At 45.2% G+C, this 20,713-nt stretch overlaps 1 protein-coding gene across 2 annotated transcripts in view; it reads left to right on the top strand.

Moving 5' to 3' along the window:
• The first annotated feature begins 661 nt into the window (after positions 1–661).
• The window catches only part of eprs1 (glutamyl-prolyl-tRNA synthetase 1), a 134,576-nt gene continuing 114,524 nt past the window's right edge, over positions 662–20,713 (top strand). For both annotated transcript variants that reach the window (XM_072509428.1, XM_072509425.1), the window contains exon 1: positions 662–829. In XM_072509428.1, coding sequence (XP_072365529.1) covers positions 787–829 — 43 coding nt within the window. In that variant the 5' untranslated portion in view covers positions 662–786. The remainder of the gene's footprint in view (positions 830–20,713) is intronic.

The following is a 20,713-nucleotide window of genomic DNA, read 5'->3' as shown; positions in this document are numbered from 1 at the left end:
ATCAATCAATTATTGTATGTCGTCCTCTACAGTGTGCCTATATTCTCATTTCCACTTTACTTGCTAAAAAAACCCTAAATATTTAATACTTATTCCATAGTTTTGTTTTCCACAATTAGATATTCTTTTCCTCCCTGGAATCCTACTCTTGTTTTTATTACTTTAAATCTAATAATATTTTACGTTATAAAAACTGCTAGATCCTTTCGATGTTTCTTTCTGTCGTTAGCTCCAAATTTATCTCACAGTTGCCACAGTAAATCACAGAAGTGGAAAATAGATTGCCACTTCCTTCTGCGATTTACTGTGGCAAATACTCGCTTCTGCTTTTCAGAGTTACAATAATGAACATCAGGAGGGAAGGAGCCAAGAGCCTCCTCCTCTCTCCAGCCCTGCCTGAGGCTGGGTAAATAGGTGGCAGATGTGTCCAACATTGGCCACAGGACGACTCCTGTGCAGAAATAAACCCAGCTACCAATAGGTTTGCACTCTTTTTTTTATCCTTACGTCTCCCGGCGCTGGATTGAACACTGACCCCCATCCTCTCTCTTTGACAGCAGAACTATTTTAATTCTCGAAGATGACTGAGCAACTTGTGCTCTGCTATGAGGAGGTTGGAGTGGGGGGAAGGCTGAGGGGGTGGTACCGGAAGTAAGGTCAGGGTGGGAAGGCTTTGACCATGACACCCGGAAATAGTGCCGGTGTCACTTCGTCGTGGAGCGAGAAGCAGCTGTTGAGCGGTGGTTGTCGGGTCGGGTTGAGTTGCGGCTATTAACCGGACGGCAGATGGCTCTGAGACTGTCAGTGGACGTCTTCAGCCCTTGTTTAGGTGAGTGTCCGGTCGGGCTGTGGCGAGGGCAGTCCACCCGCTGGGCTCGCCACCGCACACGGTATTGCATCATGTTTGGGGCAGACTGATCCTGGGGCTCGGGAGGCTCTCTGCGCTTCTATATACAGAGCACGGCCAACTTTAGACTCAGATTTGTCGTCAGCTATAACAAAATCGTGTGACGATGTGGGCTGGTGAAAGGGGGGATGCAGACCCTTCGCCGGCATTTTCATTTGACAGTATTTGCACATTTTTTTGCCTTGTTGAATTGGTTTCGCTTTCACTGGTTACGACTGTGTCCCCCAATATTGAAGTTAATATTCCTTGAAGTTCGAATACACAAAAAAAACAACATTGTTAATATACTACCGATTGGTAATATACTACCGATTGGTCCATTTAATTAGCTTGGCACTTCTGACCGTTTTCTGCATCGAATGAATTCTTTGCTTTTTAACACTTGTGTTTTTCATTTCAATCAGATTTAAATTTAAAGCATTTAAGTTTGATTATTTGCTAAAATTATGGTTTCCGATTTTATTGAAACATGTGTTTGCATAAATAGCTTTTAATGTGGGGAGACGTGGTGTAATCCATATTTTGGAGGTATAGCAGCCACGTTTTCAGCTATGCAGACTGATTTTTAATTGGGTGATGAATGGGTGTGGTTTTGATTATTCGAAACACTTAAAACACTTGTTGCTTTTAGTGTGAAATTACCTATCATTAAGTCTACCCTGAAAGAGTGGTGCGGCAATGACGACTTTTAGTAATTCATGGATTGTGGCTGTCTGGCAAAGCCAGCATTTATTGTACATCCCTAATTGCCCTTGAGAAGGTGATGGTGAGCTACCTTCTCGAGGACCACAAACCATGTGATGGAGGTACATCCACAGTGCTGTAAAGGGAGTGCCAGGATTTTGACCCAGCGACTGAAGAACGGTGATATATTTTCAAGTCAGGATGATGTGTCACTGGGAGGCAAAACTGCAGGTGATGGTGTTCACATGTGTCCTTCTCGGTGGTAGAGGTCGTGGTTTTGGAAGGTGCGATTAAAGAGCCTTGGTGAATTACTGCAGTGCAACTGGTATATACTGCGACCATAGTGTGTCGATAATGAAGTGAATGATGTTGATAGTGTTTATCTGGTTGGTCCAGTTCCATTTCTGGTCACTGATCACCCCCGCAATATTGATAGAGAAGGGTTCAGTGATGGTAGTGTTACTGAAAAATTCCGGTCTTGGGTCACTGTCTGTGTGGAGTCTGTACGTTCTCCCTGTGTCTGGGTGGGTTTCCTCCGGGTGCTCCTGTTTCCTCCTAAAGTTTAAAGATGTGCATGTTAGGTGGATTGGCCATGTTAAATTGCTACTTGGTGTCCAAAAGGGTAGGTGAGGTTATTGGGTTACAGGGAAAGGGTGTGTTAAATGCACTCCATTGTTTTGTAATATCATCTTGAGTGAATCTTCCAAATGAATGACCTCTACCAAGGACAAAACAGATGCATGGGGACACCACCACCTGAAAGTTCCCCTCCAAGACCTACACCATCCTGACTTGGAACTACATAATGGTTACTTTGTTGTCCTGGGTTAAAATCCTGGGACTTCCTTCATAATAGCAATGTGGATGTTCCTACACCACATGAACTGCAGTGGTTCAAGAAGGCAGCTCACCACCACCTTCTCGAGGGCAGTTCGGGATGTTCAGTAAATGCTGGCCTAGCCAGTGATGCCCACACTCCATGACCGAATAATAAAAAATAAAAAAAATTGGCTGAAGATTGATATCTCTGATCCTTGGGACCTCAGGAGAAAATCGAAAATCCACTTTATGCTTCTGGCTGAAGGTGGTTACAAGCACCCATCCTTGTCTTTTGCAATTATGTGCTGCTTTGAATGTGGATGTTCATGGTGTCATTGCCTCCTATTGCTTTAATTGTCCACCATCATTCGTGACTGGATGGGGCAGGACTGCAGAGTTTTGACCTGATCTTTTAGTTATAAGATTGATCGCTTGGTTCTATCTATAGCATATTACTTCCACTGTTTAGCTTGCATGTAGCCTACGTTATAGAGTGATCCCCTGGCTTGATGGGCATGATAGAGAGAGGGATATGCTGGGATATGAAGTTACAGGTTGTGGTGGAATAAAACCTTGCTGCCGCTGATGGTCCTCAGTGTCTCATGGATGCCAAGGTTTGAGCTACCAGTTATATGTGCGGAGTCTGCACGTTCTCCCCGTGTCTGCGTGGGTTTCTTCCGGGTGCTCCGGTTTCTTCCCACTAGTCCCGAAAGATGTGCTGTTAGGTGAATTGGACATTCTGAATTCTCCCTCAGTGCACCCGGACAGGTACCGGAGTGTGGCGACTAGGGGATTTTCACAGTAATTTAATTGCAGTGTTAATGTAAGCCTACTTGTTACACCAATACAGATTATTATTCTGAATCTATCACATTTAGCACAATATTAGTCTCACAATATGATGAAGCATTTCCTCAGGGTGAAAACATGACTTCTTGCTGTGGAAATAAAGTCTTACAACACAAGGTTATCTCCACAAGCCGTGCTCATGAACAGATGTCTGCGACAGTCAGATTGGTAATAACGATGCCAAATAGGGTCTTGGTTTTTCACCATCTGCTTAACATCGATATGGGCGATATGTCTTTCATGTCTCAGCCAACTCGGTTATTAGTGGTGCTCCCGAGCCACTTGTTAATCAGCATTGAAGTTCCTGCACCTTAATTATTCTCTGTGCCCGAGCTGCTACTCAGTTTAAAAAAAATTAATTTACAGATATGGGCGTCGTATTTATTGCCCATCCCTAGTTACCCTTTGGAAGGTGGCGGTGTGTTGCTGCCTTGAACCGCAGCAGGCCTTGAGATGTAGGTACAACCACAGTGCTGTTCGGGAAGGAGTTTCAGGATTTTGCTCCAGAGTCAGGGTGGAGAATGATTTGGGGAATCTCCAGGTGATGGGGTTCCAAGGTATCCACTGCTCTTGTCCTTCTAGATGGTAGTGGTCGTGGATTTGGAAGGTGCTGTCTAAGGAACCTTGGCAAGTTATTGCAGTGCATCTTGTAGATGGTACTCACAGCTGCCACTGTTCATCGGTGGTGGAAGGTTTGAATGTTTGTGGAAGGAGGAGCAATCAAGCGGACTGCTTTGTTATAGGAAGATGATCGGTAATAATCAGTAATTGGTAATCAATAGGCTGTTTCTTCGTCCATGTTTGACCTGATATCATGAGATTTCATGGGATCTCGAGTAAATGTTGAGAACTCAGGGCCACTTCCACCTTACTGCGTACCAGTATGTAGCCGCAATTGGTGGATATGCCCAATTGGTGAGATGGTGATTGTCGAGTCTAGAATGTTGGTTGAAAAGAATAATTCTATGAATTTGACGATGTCAAGCTGTTGCTCGACTACTCTGTGGGGCAGCTCTCCCAACCCAGCAAAGGTCCCCCATTTAACTAGGAACACTTACAGGTTCAGCTGGGCTAGGTACATTTTTCGTATTCAGAGCCTAGGACAATGGTGGGTCGGCTGTTCAATTTTTTTTGTGAATAATTTTTATTTACAAAAGAGGAAAGAAGCAGATAAACAAAATACAATACAGTACCATAATGCGACTCACCCCCCCCCCCCCAACCAATAAACAGACTACCAAAAACTATTAAAAAATTAAACAGTAAAATTAACAATCAATAATAATTAACTCTTTAAAGAAAGAGACAAATGGTTGCCATCTACCAAAAAATTCTCAGTGGATTGTCTTGTGGCATATTTAATCTTTTCAAGATATAGAAAAGAGTCTTCCAACCAAGGTGAAGCATTGGTTGGCTTAAGGGACCTGCAGGTTAATACAATCCACCTACAGGCTATTAATGAAGCAAATGCAATGAGACCTGTCTCAATCTTCGTGACTGACCAGTGCGGATGGGACTCCAAATACTATTATCAAGGACAAGGTTGTCGGTCAATATCTAGAATTTTGTAAAGTCTGTCAAATAAGGATGACCAAAAACTGGCCAGCTTTGGGCACAACCAGAGTATGTGGGTATGGTCTGCAGGGGCGAGTGAGCACCTGTCGATTTTGTTGCTGTGTTGGAGAAAAACTTACTAATTTTGGCTTTTGGTAAAGTGAATTCTTTAAACTGAATTGTGCTTAACTGAGCACTGGATGCTCCTCTCACTAGTCGTCGTACGGTTGAGCCCAAGCTCGCTTCCCAATCATTTCTTACCTTATTCTAATAACGTACTTGGGAGGTAGTTGAGGAAAGATGGACAGTGTGAGTGAATAAAACCACAACCTAAAAATAGTGGTACAGACTAGATTCAGGTAAATTAAATTTGGCTGCAAGCTCGCTAAATCTGGCAAAGTTCCCATCCACAACTAGTCAGTAAAACTTTGAGACCCTTTTTCCTGCACAAGGCAAATGCCGGGTCCAGCATGGAGTGAAAGAATAAGTGGGTATCACAAATAGGACCTAATAGCAAAGGAGTGGGAAGCATAAAATGCTGATTAAATTGTTTTTGACATTGTATTTAGAGGAGGAAAGGCTAGAGGGGCACAAATTAAGGCAGGAAGCAAAGATGAGCAGCACTTCCATAAGGCACCAGTTTGAATTTAGATCATAAAACAATGTTAAAATGTTTTGAGCGTTGGCCACCCAATAATAACGCAGGAGATTAGGAAGAGTCCACCAACCCGTCTCCCTCTTTGAAGTATCACTGCATGGACTCGAGTTCTGCCTGCCCAGCTAAATGTTGATGTCCGCTTGTTAATCATGACAATTGATTTTTGGTAGAAATATAGGGAGACATTGGGAAATAATGTAGAATCTGGGCAGAATGTTCATTTTTATGGATTGAATTCTGCCACCTAAGAAAGAGGCAAACAATCCCAGCGCTGTAAATCTGCTTTAACTTTGGTGACCAGGCTCATAACATTTATTCTATGAAGAGTTGCAAAGAGTGTGTTATGTTCACATCTAAGTATTAAAAACCAGCACCAGATGTTTGAAATAGCAAAGCTCTTGGAGGGATTTGTTTGGCACTAGAGTTAATTTGGAAACACTCACTTTTGTTGATATTCAGTTTATAACCAGAGAAGAAGCCAAAGGCACTGAAAATATTTTAGTGATAGGAGGTCATCAGCATTTCAGGACACCTGGTGCTTCACGCCAGCCCGAAGGATACCCTTTAGCTGTGTGGATGACTTTAAGGCTCTTGACAGGGTGTCTATTGCCAGGGCAAAGAACAGTGGGGACAGAGGACACGCTTGACGGGTTCCCCTGGATAAGGGGAAGTGTGCGCACTCTGGGTAGGGGAGGTATAAAGAAGGCAATTCCATGAAGGAAATTTTGGATCAAACCCAAAATTACAAAGAGATAATTCCACTCCACCCGGTTAAAAGCATTCTCTGTATCCAAAAAGACAACTACTTCAGGGACGTTCGAGGCACTTAGAGAAAGTATAATGTCAAGAAAACAACGTACATTTGACGATAATTGGCACCCCTTCACAAAGCTACTTTGGTCATCGGATATTATGTTTGGGAGACTACACCAGTCTGCATTTTACGTCTGCATTTAAAGGAGAGAGAGAGGCTGATATGAGCCACATTCTTTGGGTATTAAATAGAAGCAAAATGGAAGCTTCAGTAGATGTAGGAGGCAGAAAACCATGAGATAATGAGTCGTTAAACATATTTAGCAATAAGGGTGCATGTTCTGCCAACTCTAATTTATTATTGGGATGTGGACCGGGGTCTACCTGGGTGTGGATGGAGTCTGGGTCGTGTAGTGGGTCCAGTTTGGGGGCACTGGCGACAGTTTCTCTTCCATTTTCTCCAGCAAAGTACTTGTCAAACCCGGTTGGTATCTCCCCTTAAAAAAATATGGAGACAACTCCCTCAACATGTCAAGCTGGGATCAGTGTCAGGGCTGGCCCCTATTTGTGTTAATCACCTGTTCGAGCCTGTAAGCTTAGATACTACGTTTCTGGGTGTGGAAGAGGCTGGCGAGAATGTGTGACCTATTTCTGGAGGGCTGTTTGCCAACCTGGAAGAAGGGAAATTCGGGCTCGTTTAGGTAGCTCCAGACACACAACTTTGTCTGATGGATGTTCCCGGCATTTCCTGTGGCGCCACCATCTTCCTTGCGGAGGGGAATCCTTTCTTGTTCAGGGCTGGAAGGGAGTAGTATATCCGGCATATGTGGCCGGATTTTGACGGAGGATTCCGTCTCTATGGAGGGGGAACTGGGACTTGTATTGGAAGAAGAGGGGTGGAGTGAGGCCCTTTGTAGGGTGAATGCCACATCATCATGTGCACGGCTGAGCCTGATCCAGCCCAAGGTAGTGTTTAGGGCACACCTCACTAAAGCCAGAATGAGTAGTTACTTTTTGGGGGTTGAGGATAGGTGTGAGCTGTTCGAGGGGGGCCTGCCAATCACACGCGTGTTCTGGTCCTATTCCAAGCTTGTGGGTTTTTGGGTCTCCTTTTTCAGCACCATGACCACAATCCTGAACATTGAGCTGCAGCCCAATCCTTTAGCAGCTATTTTGGGGGTTTTGGATGTGCCGGAGCTGCGGACAGGTACAGGGACAGATGTCCTTGCCTTTGTGCCCTTGGGAGGCGAGTTCTGTTGAGTTGGAGGTTGGTGACGCCACCCAGTGCCTTGGTGTGGCTAGGGAGTTTTTGCACCTTGAGAAAGTCAAATACACTGTCACTTGAAGGGTGCTACTGGAGATGGCAACAGTTTATATTTCAAGGATACTGTTTGTATTTTTGTATAAAATGACAAAAGCTTAATAAAAATATTTTAAAAAAAAAAGGGCGCAAGTTGAGTGAAGAATCTTTCATAAAAGTCAATAGGGAAGCCATCAGGGCCTGGGGCCTGACCACTTTATATCAACTTAACACAATTTGTTATCTCACTCAGGCACTGTCCACATCTACAGATAGGATGTCTAAATTATTAAGGAAGCCAGCATTATCCTGCTATCTGATGGGAGATCTGATTTATAGAGGTAACAATAAAAGGAAGTGAAGGTCAAATAAATCAGAGGAGTCAGCAGTAAGATTATGTGAAGAGTCATAGATCTAGGGGATAAACTGAAAAGCAGATTAGCACCTGAGCTAGTAGGTGGCCAGCTTTGTCCCCGTATTCATAAGAGGTCTCCTTTGAACATTATAACATGTGCAGAGCTTTATTTGTGGAAAGTAAGGTAAATTGAGTCTGGAGTTTTAGTCTGTCTGCATATAGCTCGGGTGGGAGTAATGAAATATCTATTTCTAAAATTGAGTCCACCCATTCTTGTTGCTTTTCATTTTCTTTGTTTGATAATATATGTATTGTAAGAAATACGGAGAACCGCCATGAGTGTCTCCCATAACACTAATTGGGCGGTGGAATCAGATTTGTTTGTTTTAGTAAAAACATCTATACTGGTGGACGTAGATTTACAAAAATTCTTGTCAGATAGTAGGGTTGTCCATTCTCCATGGAAGCAGACCATTAGCTTTGGATGTGAGAGCCAAGTCAAGGGAGTGGGGCCCGTGGTCTGGTATAACTGGCAGAATACTTGGCAATTCTAACTGTGGGGCGAAGAACTCTGTCCAAAACAAAATTGAAGTGTAAGTAAGTATGGCGAAGATGAAAGAATAGGATCAATCCCTTGTGACCGGACGGAAGAAAGGCCAAGGGCCCCCACAACCCATTTGAGTCATAACGGTCGAAAGAGCCTTGGAAACGCCGGAGAGGGTGAAAGTCTTTGGACTTGGGCGATCCAGCTTTGGATCTATAAACACAGTTTAGATCCCCTTCGAAAATAAGATGATGGATGTCTCGGAAGGGATGATAGAAGAGATGTGATTGATAAATTTCATACTGTCCCAGTTAGGGGCATAGACTTTCAGCAGAACTACAGGTGTTTGGAAAAAGTGCGCCACTAACTATTATATAATGTCCACCAGGGTCTGAGATTGCATTTAAGGGGGAGAAGTGTATTTAAAAAAAAAATCAAAATTGCTGTCCATCTAGCTCTGCTGTTAAAGCTGGAGAGAAACACCCGGCCAACGCATGCTTTACGTAATCTGGTGTGATCTCTAACACGAAGATGCGTTTCTTGAAGGAATGCAACATCAGCTAAGGCTCTTGAGATGTAAAGACACCTTGGAATGTTTTACTGCGCTATTTAACCATGCCATGTGACAAATCTGATCGCGAGCCCCATACCATCCTGACTGCCTGAGCTAGTCCCACATATAGGAAGACTTTCTAAAAGGATCCTAGCTAGAATGGAGAAGAAAGCAAAGTCAAGAGGATCCATTACATAATGAAAATGGCCAAATACAAAAAGGTTTTTCATTACTGTCAATGCAGGAAATCCATCCCTCCCCAGAATAATCATCACACTCCCAAACCACTAGAAGAAAAACCAAACAGTGTGATAATAAATCTTCTAACTAAACAAAACCATGAATCAAATCCTAAACTCGCCATTATAAGCAAGATGAGAAATGGGTGTTCCATCTTGTGCGGCATCTGTTGACTAACCAACCTTGTTAATGGGGCATACCCTCAAACATATGAACTAAGTTATATAAAACGCCATTGGAAAGTTGCTAGTTCTAACCAGGCAGGAAGAGCAGTAGTATAAACAAACAGTGAAACATGCCTTTAATTAGGTTCCACCGCTGAAAGAGAGTCTACCTCGTCAGGTGCATCAAAGAAGTGATCTTCTGTGGTAAATGTGATATGGAGACCGGAGGGATGAGTCAGCCTGAGCCTTCCTTTCATAGATTTCATGGAATTTACAGTGCAGAAGGAGGCCATTCGACCCATCGAGTCTGCACCGGCTCTTGGAAAGAGCACCCTTCCCAAGGTCCACACCGCCACCCTATCCCCATAACCCAGTAACCCCACCCAACACTAAGGGCAATTTTGGACACTAAGGGCAATTTAGCATGGCCAATCCACCTAACCTGCACATCTTTGGACTGTGGGAGGAAACCGGAGCACCCGGAGGAAACCCACGCACACACTGGGAGGATGTGCAGACTCCGCACAGACAGTGACCCAAGCCGGAATCCAACCTGGGACCCTGGAGCTGTGAAGCAATTGTGCTATCCACAATGCTACCATGCTGTCTTTCTTGTACAGCGTGGAATTGATGATGTTGCCTCCTTTCCAGGTCTGCACGAGTGTTTCAGTAGATCTTGATTGAGCGGCCCCGATCAGTAACGTCGCGGTGCTCCTTTGCCCACCGCAAAACCAGCTCCTTATCTTGGTCGCGACGGAACCGGACTCCAATGGCAGGGGATCACCAGGGCGAGGATTCGGTCAAAGGGTATGGTGGACTCGATCTAGCTCCGAGGGTTTAGGGAATGTATCTTCATCCATCACCTTTTTGAATTATTCCAACATAAACTGTCCCCTCTGGTATACCTACAATGCGTAGGTGTTACTGCTTTCACTGGACTTCCAGATCATTGACTTTGCCCTGTGTGCCCCTTAATTGCCAAGTCACCTGGACTCCGGTATACAGGTACTGTTGCTGTGGTCCGAACGGGCCGTCTCGATGTCACTAGGGGCGCTGGTGTGAGATTCGGCAGCTAGACGAATGGTGTCAAGAGGGGGCTGAATAAGACCAGCAATTCTTTGAATGGGGTTTCTCCAGAGTCAAACTTTGCCGGGAATTGTCAAGCTCTGCGATCAGAATTTTGCTCAAGAGTTTGGTTGTTTGAAGAGTGGGGGAGCCAGCCGCCATCTTAGCTGTAGCTGTCTCGGCAGGCCATTTAATATTTTTTTGGCCTAAATGTTTTAAATTCTTGGGCATTTTTAAAAACAAACTTGTTCCTTGAATGTGCATTAAGAAAGAACTTTGTAAACAGGATCTTCGGGAGAACCACCACGTTTGCTGCCCCTATGCTGCACAACCAGAGTTCCCGTCTTTTCAATTAAAAACTTTCATAGCTCTTTGATACGACTGAGTGGTTTGTAAAGCCTTTTCAGAGGACATTTAAGCGTCAACCCATTAAAGTGGGTATGGGGTTACATCTAGAACAGACCAGGTCAGTATTCTGATGTTTTTTAGTTGAATTTAAACTCCCCAGTTGCTGTGATGGGGTTTGAACTAGTGTCTCCAGAGCATAGTCCAGCCCTCTGGATTCGTAGCCCACGAACATGACTAAGGTGCCTCTTAATTCTTCCCAGGTGAAAAAGTAGCGAAGGAAGGGGATAGAGTTTGATGGGGTCATTTTGAGTAAGTGTGTCTGAAGGAATGACAGGCAGTGATGATGGCTTCCTCACTGGGACTGGGAATAATAACCTGTCATTGCTATCGTTTTGTTCCGAATTACTTGCAGCTAATATTGCAACCCAGTGCTGTGGTACGGCAACTCAAAGCTACGCACTCTGATATTAAACCTGTAGCCACCTAAAATGGCTGATTCCCGATTAGAATGGTCAAACCCCGATCTAAAATGGCGAACGAAAGAGGCTGATGGGAAAATCAGCCAACAGGACTCAAACGGACAGCTGCAGGTAAAACAGTGTATTCAGCTCTGGGGAAGTCGCCCAGACCGATACCTGCAGCCATTAACATCACAACAACCCAGCCATCTGCATAGTAAGCAGCCATCCCCGGGAACAATTGCTACACATTAGCAACATAAAGCCGATGCAGACTTTTCGGCACCAGCAGTGGCTGAGACAAAGAAAGGTGGACGACCACCCCCCGATCAAGGAATCGCCCCATTATTGGAGCATATCGAACCAAGTGATTGGGACCAAGTCCAATCACTTGGAAACAGGGTCAAGGTCCGCCCCGAGAGGCGGTACGCCCCTGGGAACTATAAAAATAGGGGGCCAAGTTCAGATCGACCCTTCTCTTCCTGCTTGCAACCCTCGAGACCCTTTGACGAAGAAACAAGTAAGTCTTACTCCAGCGATCGCTACCAGATAGGTGCTCCAGACTATCGACTCGTACCAGCCCTTTTGAATCCCGCAGGCCTGACCCAATTCGATAGACCATTCGTTTCCCTGACCTGGTGGGCCATCTCCAAAGTTAAGTATTGGCCTTTAGTGGTAGGTAGTAGTCTAGAAGTAGGATTATTAAGTATTTATTGCTGTATATAATAAATGATCGTTGATTTAACCTTTACTAAGCGGTGTGCTGCATTATTAATCATTACTGGAGCTTGAACCACGTGGCGGTATCAGAAAGATACCTGGCGACTCGTGAGCAAAGGTGACAGAATTAGAGCTAATAAAACTAAGGCTAATGAGAGCAACATTTTGGCGACATCCTGACGGGACCCGATCTAGAAGTGGAAAACCACTCCGGGAGAAACCAAGAAATTTTGAATTAGAATCCAATTGGAAACAAAAAACCCCACAAGTGTTCAAGCAGTTCTGATTAATAATTCGGAAGTGTGTGTATTCATGCGTAACTAACAGGGCTATAAGGTAAAACTGATAGATTTTGTTGCGTCAAAACTGTCGGAAGTCCCGTCCCCCCCGTCCCCCCAAACGATGTTGCAGGCTCTGACCTCGCTCATTTTGAAGAGGGATCCGCTTCAATGTGGGTCCTACAGGCCAATATCGCTCCTGAACGTGGATGCCAAACATCTGGCTAAAACTTTGGCTACTAGAATAGAGGTCTGTGTCCCGGGAGTGATTGATGAGGATCAGAATGGTTTCGTCAAGGGCAGGCAATTGAACACAAATGTGAAGAGGTTCCTAAATATTATCATGATGCCCTCCGAAGGAGGGGACGCAGAAGTAGTGGCTGCAATGGATGCAGAGAAAGCCTTTGACCGGGTGGAATGGGAGTACCTGTGGGAAGCGTTAGGTAGGTTTGGATTTGGTGAGTGATTCTTAGGGTGGGTCAAGCTACTGTGTCAGGCCCCCGTAGCAAGTGTATCCACAAACTGGCTGAGGTCGGAGTATTTTAGGCTGCACCGAGGGACGAGGCAGGGTGCACCCTATCCCTGCTACTATTTGCCTTGGCAATTGAGCCGGTGGCCATAGCGCTGAGGACGTCAAGGAACTGGAAGGGGCTGGTCCGGGGGTGGGGAACATAGAACATTACAGCGCAGTACAAGCCCTTCGGCCCTCGATGTTGCGCCGACCTTTGAAACAATTTGGGGGTGGGGGGGGGGTGGGCGCTTCCGAACTTTTGTAGCTACTACTGGGTGGCTGATGTGGCCATGATTAGGAAATGGGTAATGGAGGTGGGGGCGGCTAGAGGCGGCGTCATGCAAAGGCACCAGCCTAGGAGCACTAGTAACGGCACCGCTTCTCGCCGGCACGATACACCACAATCCCGGTGGTGACGGCGGCGCTGAGGGTCTGGGGTCAGTGGAGAAGGCACAGGAAGGAGGAGGGGGCCTCAGTTTGGACCTCTATACGGAACAATCATAGATTTGTTCCGGGCAAGATAGATGGGTGGTTTCAAAGCTGGCACAGGGCAGGCATTAGAAGGATGGGAGACCTGTTCATAGATGGGACTTTCCCTAGCTTGAAGGCGCTGGAGGAGAAATTCAGCCTGCCCCCTGGAAACGCCTTCAGATACCTCCAAGTCCGCGACTTTCTCAAAAACCAGGTGGGGACATTTCCGTTGCTACCCCCTCGAAGGATACAGGACAGGGTGGTGTCTGGCATCTGGGCAGGAGAGGGGAAGGTGTCAGACATCTACCAAGAACTGCAGGAGGTGGAGGAAGCCATAGTGGAGGAACTGAAGGACAAGTGGGAAGAGCAGCTGGGTGAGGAGCTAGATGAGGGCCTCTGGGCTGATTCCCGAGGCAGGGTAAATTCCTCCTCATCATGTGCCAGGCTCAGCTTAATTCTGTTTAAGGTGGTACATCGGGAACACATGACGACGGCGAGAATGAGTAAGTTCTTTGGGGTGGAGGACAGCTGTGCGAGATGTTCAGGGAGCCCAGCGAACCATGTCCATATAGAATTTACAGTGCAGAAGGAGGCAATTCGGCCCATCGAGTCTGCACCGGCTCTTTGAAAGAGCACGCTACCCAAGCCCACCCAACACTAAGGGCAATTTTGAACACTAACGGCAATTTAGCATGGCCAATCCATCTAACCTGCACATCTTTGGACTGTGGGAGGAAACCGGAGCACCCGGAGGAAACCCACGCACACACGGGGAGAACGTGCAGACAGTGAACCAAGCCGGGAATCGAACTTGGGACCCTGGAGCTGTGAAGCAATTGTGCTAACCACCATGCTACCGTGCTGCCCGGGCATACCGTTCTGGGCATGCCCGGCGCTTAAAGAATCCTGGCATGGCTTTGCAAGGGCTATGTCCAGGATTTTGGACACGCGGGTGTGTCCAGAAATAGCGATCTTTGGGGTGTCAGAGGATCCAGGAGTGCAGGAAGCGAAAGAGGCCGAGGTTTTGGCCTTTGCCTCCCTGGTAGCCCGGAGACGGATCTTGTTAATGTGGAGAGACACGAAACCCCCGAGTGTGGAGACCTGGGTTAGTGACATGGCTGGGTTTCTCAGCCTGGAGCGAATAAAGTTTGCCTTGAGAGGGTCCTTGCTGGGGTTCTCCCGGTGGTGGCAACCGTTCCTTGACTTTCTAGGAGAGCGTTAAAATGTCAGCAGCAGCAGCAATCCGGGGGGCTTAGGTGGGGAACTGTTCATTTAATGTATATTCTCGGTTTGTATAATGATAACAGCCACCTAGTTTTGTGAAATATTTTCCCTTTCTTTTTCTGTTATTGGTTATGTCAACATTCTGTTTGAAAAAAGATTTATTAAAAAAAGTTTTCTCTGCACTAGCTGACTGCTGAAAGATGGTGATTTCAATATCCCAGTGTTTGTAAAGACTTGCATTTTCCACATGTTCTTTGAAATTACACGATAGTGAATTTCTTTTTGGAAATTAAAATGCTGCAAACCAAATATGTTCTTTTTTTTTTTGCTTTTATTAAATATTTTATTGAAAATTTTTGGTCAACCAACACAGTACATTGTGCATCCTTTACACAATATTATAACAACACAAATAACAATGACCTATTTTATAAACAAAAAATGAATAAATAATAAATAACAAAAATGAAAACTAGCCCTAATTGGCAACTGCCTTGTCACAAGTAACACTCTCCAAAAATATAATTTAACAGTCCAATATATAATTATCTGTAGCAACGACCTATACATACTATACAGTATATATTAACAACCCTGAGAGTCCTTCTGGTCCCCCCCCCCCCCCCCCGGGCTGCTGCTGCTGCCTTCTTTTTCCCATTCCGTCTATCTTTCTGCGAGGTATTCGACGAACGGTTGCCACCGCCTGGTGAACCCTTGAGCCGACCCCCTCAGGACGAACTTAATCCGCTCTAGCTTTATAAACCCCGCCATGTCATTTATCCAGGTCTCCATCCCCGGGGGCTTGGCTTCTTTCCACATTAGCAATATCCTGCGCCGGGCTACTAGGGACGCAAAGGCCAAAACATCGGCCTCTCTCGCCTCCTGCACTCCCGGCTCTTGTGCAACCCCAAATATAGCCAACCCCCAGCTTGGTTCGACCCGGACTCCTACTACTTTTGAAAGCACCTTTGTCACCCCCATCCAAAACCCCTGTAGTGCCGGGCATGACCAAAACATATGGGTATGATTCGCTGGGCTTCTCGAGCACCTCGCACACCTATCCTCCACCCCAAAAAATTTACTGAGCCGTGCTCCAGTCATATGTGCCCTGTGTAATACCTTAAACTGAATCAGGCTTAGCCTGGCACACGAGGATGACGAGTTTACCCTGCTTAGGGCATCTGCCCACAGCCCCTCCTCGATCTCCTCCCCCAGCTCTTCTTCCCATTTCCCTTTTAGTTCATCTACCATAGTCTCCCCTTCGTCCCTCATTTCCCTATATATATCTGACACCTTACCATCCCCCACCCATGTCTTTGAGATCACTCTGTCCTGCACCTCTTGTGTCGGCAGCTGCGGGAATTCCCTCACCTGTTGCCTCGCAAAAGCCCTCAGTTGCATATACCTGAATGCATTCCCTTGGGGCAACCCATATTTCTCGGTCAGCGCTCCCAGACTCGCGAACTTCCCATCCACAAACAGATCTTTCAGTTGCGTTATTCCTGCTCTTTGCCGCATTCCATATCCCCCATCCATTCCCCCCGGGGCAAACCTATGGTTTCTTATCGGGGACCCCCCAAGGCTCCAGTCTTTCCCCTATGCCGTCTCCACTGTCCCCAAATCTTCAGTGTAGCCACCACCACCGGGCTTGTGGTGTAGTTCCTCGGTGAGAACGGCAATGGGGCTGTCACCATAGCCTGTAGGCTAGTCCCCCTACAGGACGCCCTCTCTAATCTCTTCCACGCCGCTCCCTCCTCCTCTCCCATCCACTTACTCACCATTGAAATATTAGCGGCCCAATAATACTCACTTAGGCTCGGTAGTGCCAGCCCCCCTCTATCCCTGCTACGCTGTAAGAATCCCTTCCTCACTCTCGGGGTCTTCCCGGCCCACACAAAACCCATGATGCTCTTTTCAATCCTTTTAAAAAAAGCCTTCGTAATCACCACCGGGAGGCACTGAAACACAAAGAGGAATCTCGGGAGGACCACCATCTTAACTGCCTGCACCCTCCCTGCCATTGACAGGGATACCATATCCCATCTCTTGAAATCCTCCTCCATCTGTTCCACCAACCGCGTTAAATTTAACCTATGCAATGTGCCCCAATTCTTAGCTATCTGGATCCCCAGGTAACGAAAGTCCCTTGTTACCTTCCTCAACGGTAGGTCCTCTATTTCTCTACTCTGCTCCCCTGGATGCACCACACACAACTCACTTTTCCCCATGTTCAATTTATACCCTGAAAAATCCCCAAACTCCCCAAGTATCCGCATTATTTCTGGCATCCCCTCCGCCGGGTCCGCCACGTATAGTAGCAAATCGTCCGCATACAAAGATACCCGGTGCTCTTCTCCTCCCCTAAGTACTCCCCTCCACTTCTTGGAACCCCTCAACGCTATCGCCAGGGGCTCAATCGCCAGTGCAAACAATAATGGGGACAGAGGGCATCCCTGCCTTGTCCCTCTATGGAGCCGAAAATATGCAGATCCCCGTCCATTCGTGACCACGCTCGCCACTGGGGCCCTATACAACAGCTGCACCCATCTAACATACCCCTCTCCAAAACCAAATCTACTCAACACCTCCCACAAATAATCCCACTCCACTCTATCAAATGCTTTCTCGGCATCCATCGCCACTACTATCTCCGTTTCTCCCTCTGGTGGGGCCATCATCATTACCCCTAACAACCTCCGTATATTCGTGTTCAGCTGTCTCCCCTTCACAAACCCAGTTTGGTCCTCGTGGACCACCCCCGGGACACATTCCTCTATTCTCATTGCCATTACCTTGGCCAGGACCTTGGCATCTACATTTAGGAGGGAAATAGGTCTATAGGACCCGCATTGTAGCGGGTCCTTTTCCTTCTTTAAGAGAAGCGATATCGTTGCTTCAGACATAGTCGGGGGCAGTTGTCCCCTTTCCTTTGCCTCATTAAAGGTCCTCGTCAGTACCGGGGCGAGCAAGTCCACATATTTTCTACCAAATATGTTCTTTAAGAAAGTACTTACACCATTGACTGGAGTCTATTTCAGTTTGTTGTATCTGTGAATTGGTTGGAATTGAAGGGGTTTGCATGCATTTACGTTTGCTTAAAGTTTAATAATGTGTGTATATACTGCTGTCTCATTTTTTGTTATTGGGATTCATGTACTTAAAAACACCTGCATAATTTATGCAGAATATATTGTGATGTCATTGGGGCTGTTAGCCAGTTAGTACAAGATGTAATGCAGGAAAGGGAAGGATCTGAGCAAAATGTCTGCTCCAAACCTACCTCCAAATTATGCATAACTAAGAGTGATTGAAACTGTTGATGTCATGATTTACTTGGTACTTGACAAAAAACTTATATTTGTGAGGTATCCCTTTAAATTCAAATTGAAACGAAGATTTAAAAAAATTTTTTTTAGCGTACCCAATTCATTTTCTCCAACTAAGGGACAATTTAGCGTGGCCAATCCACCTACCCTGCACATCTTTGGGTTGTGGGGGCAAAACCCACGCAGACACTGGGAGAATGTGCAAACTACACACGGACAGTGACCCAGAGCCGGGATTGAACCTGGGACCGCGGCGCCGTGAGGCAGCAGGGCTAACCCACTGTGCCACCGTGCTGCCCCGAAACTAAGATAATTGTGGAAAGAGCTAAATGGATTTCCTGGCTATGACATCACTTCTGAGAATTTAGACTCTGGGGGATAAAAGCTCGGTATAAACAATGGTTAATACAAGTTAATTGGGTGGGATGGGCTGTGTTTCTGCATGCCATTCTGCAGCAGGACGCAGTTATAGAACTGGTGTGTTTAGGACAAACAAATGAACTCAAAATTCAAAAGTTCTTGGTGAAACAACGTGCATACTAGCTGAACGTGGTGTGAATAGCTTGGGCATGCTCGAGCTGAGTGTTTGTATCAGAGTTGGCCAAACCATGAATCGGATGTTGTTGATCCATTTAAAAGTAACTGCAAAGCTTTGCCACCAGGACCATTGTGATTCAAAAGAGGGAGGATTTATTGACGTGTCGGTGTGAACTGTACCTGGGGACCTTGGATGGAAAAGGGTGACCGACACGAGAACCAAATCCATTGGGTGGGAAAAGTGAGGTAGAGTTAAAGAAGTTGAAACTCTGGATGGCGCCACATTTGTGAGGAGTGACACTGAGAGGGCTGCGATACTGATATTTGATGGATCAACTATTTAAAGAGAAATTCAACATTTCTATTGGAATAACATTCTTTTGTTCAATGATGCTTAATTATTAAGTTGATTTTGGATTTAACTGTTAAGTAAAGTTTTTTAAAAGTAATTGGTACCTTTTGGCATCTTTGGGGATACCTTTCAGTCATTGCTTTCGACAGGGATTGTAACAACATGCTGAAGTCTATTTTGTACAACCAGTACATTGTGGCAATTTATAATGTAGTACACTATCATTTGCATTACTGAATACATGCAAACATTGAGTTTGTGAGGCACTGTGTGCAAAATTCCTGATTAGCGGATTTTTGTTTTTAATCTGAGGTTTGTTACTTGGTTCTTTAGTTTGGGAAAAATCCATCCTTTGGATCTGTTATCACCCCTCCAATAGTGAAAAAAACAAAACTGCCATAGGCTTCCTTATCTGAAATAGGTGATTAAATAAGAGGAGGCATTTTTGTCTCCCACATCATATAATAGTCGTATTCAGCTTTGGGTTAGTTTTTGAATGATACTGCAGTATTGTGTGAAGAAAATCGAAATGATTGATCCATTTCCAAGTCTTTCAACCTGGCACTTTTAAAATAAAATAGATTTTTTAAAAAGTAGTACGAGGCCATCAACATTGATTGTGGTAGCAGCCAGTCTACCTACTCTGATTAGTGGAATTGCTGCAGTGCAGATGAGATGCACTCTGACATGGTGAGGTGCTGCTGAAATATTATGTACACCTCTGATCCTTGACCTACCCACTGAAAGGTTAGTCCGAGGTGACTGCTAGTAAATGGTGACTCCTCCTTTCTACATGCTGTCTGACATCGCAGGATTGATTGTAAAGGTCAGTGGATTCTATATTATGTTCGGTGACATTTCATCTTGTATCCAATCTGCAATGCAGCAATTCCACTAGCCAGTTTGGCTAGGCAGGATGCTGAAATAACCTAGCATTTCTGTTTTTCACATGTGAAGCTTGTGCTTTAATGTTCTGTTTGTGTACAATCAATCTCTTAACATCATTCCATCCCCATGGCTTTGAGCTTTTCCAATGTTCCTTTCCTAACTGAAATGCCAGGTTTAAGGCCTATTAAAATACAGTGTGAAATTATGGAACATCACATCCTTGTCACTTTTTAGACGAACTAACCGTGAATAATTTTTGCTCGAAAGGAGCAGGAACAGAAAGTTTTGAGGGAGAATTAATCATGTTATTTTAAAACACCAATATGGCTGAATTTGCAAGATAGATATGGGAACTATTGCTCAGAGCCAGAAAGCATTTTTGTGGTGTTATCCATTGGGCAGCACGGTAGCATTGTGGATAGCACAATTGCTTCACAGCTCCAGGGTCCCAGGTTCGATTCCGGCTTGGTTCACTGTCTGTGCGGAGTCTGCACATCCTCCCCGTGTGCGCGTGGGTTTCCTCCGGGTGCTCCGGTTTCCTCCCACAGTCCAAAGATGTGCAGGTTAGCTGGATTGACCATGATAAATTGCCCTTAGTATTGGGTGGGGTTACTGGGTTATGGGGATAGGGTGGCGGTGTTGACCTTGGGGGTAGGTGCTCTTTCCAAGAGCTGGTGCAGACTCGATGGGCCGAATGGCCTCCTTCTGCACTGTAAATTCTATGATAATTGAGCCCGTGAAGTGTTTTATAAAAAAAAAAATTCAATCAATTGCTAGATCAAAAATCCACATGTATAATTTCTTTTTAAATGCCAAGTTAAATTTCTGGGTATCTGCTTACTTTTAAGGAAGAACAGGAAACTTATTACCTGCAGGACTTAAATAAATGTTTTTTGCATATAAAGGGAGGAGGGGTGAGTTTGATAGAAAATAAATTTGAATGTCTGTCAAGCAAGAGTTAATTTCAGTGTTCAAATCACAAAATTGCAAATGTTGACCAGAAGAATTGAATATTGAAGATCAGAGAATTAATATTTAATACATTTCTGTAATTTGTGTATATTGTAATGCTCTAGCCATTTCAGTAGCTATTTATTGCAAAAATCATTGCATTTGTGCAATAGGTATGGTATTGTCGGTAGATGCAATTTTCTT

This window comes from Scyliorhinus torazame, chromosome 1 (genome assembly GCF_047496885.1).
Source record: "Scyliorhinus torazame isolate Kashiwa2021f chromosome 1, sScyTor2.1, whole genome shotgun sequence".
Lineage (NCBI taxonomy): Eukaryota > Metazoa > Chordata > Chondrichthyes > Carcharhiniformes > Scyliorhinidae > Scyliorhinus > Scyliorhinus torazame.
This window is presented reverse-complemented; position numbering and strand designations above follow the sequence as displayed.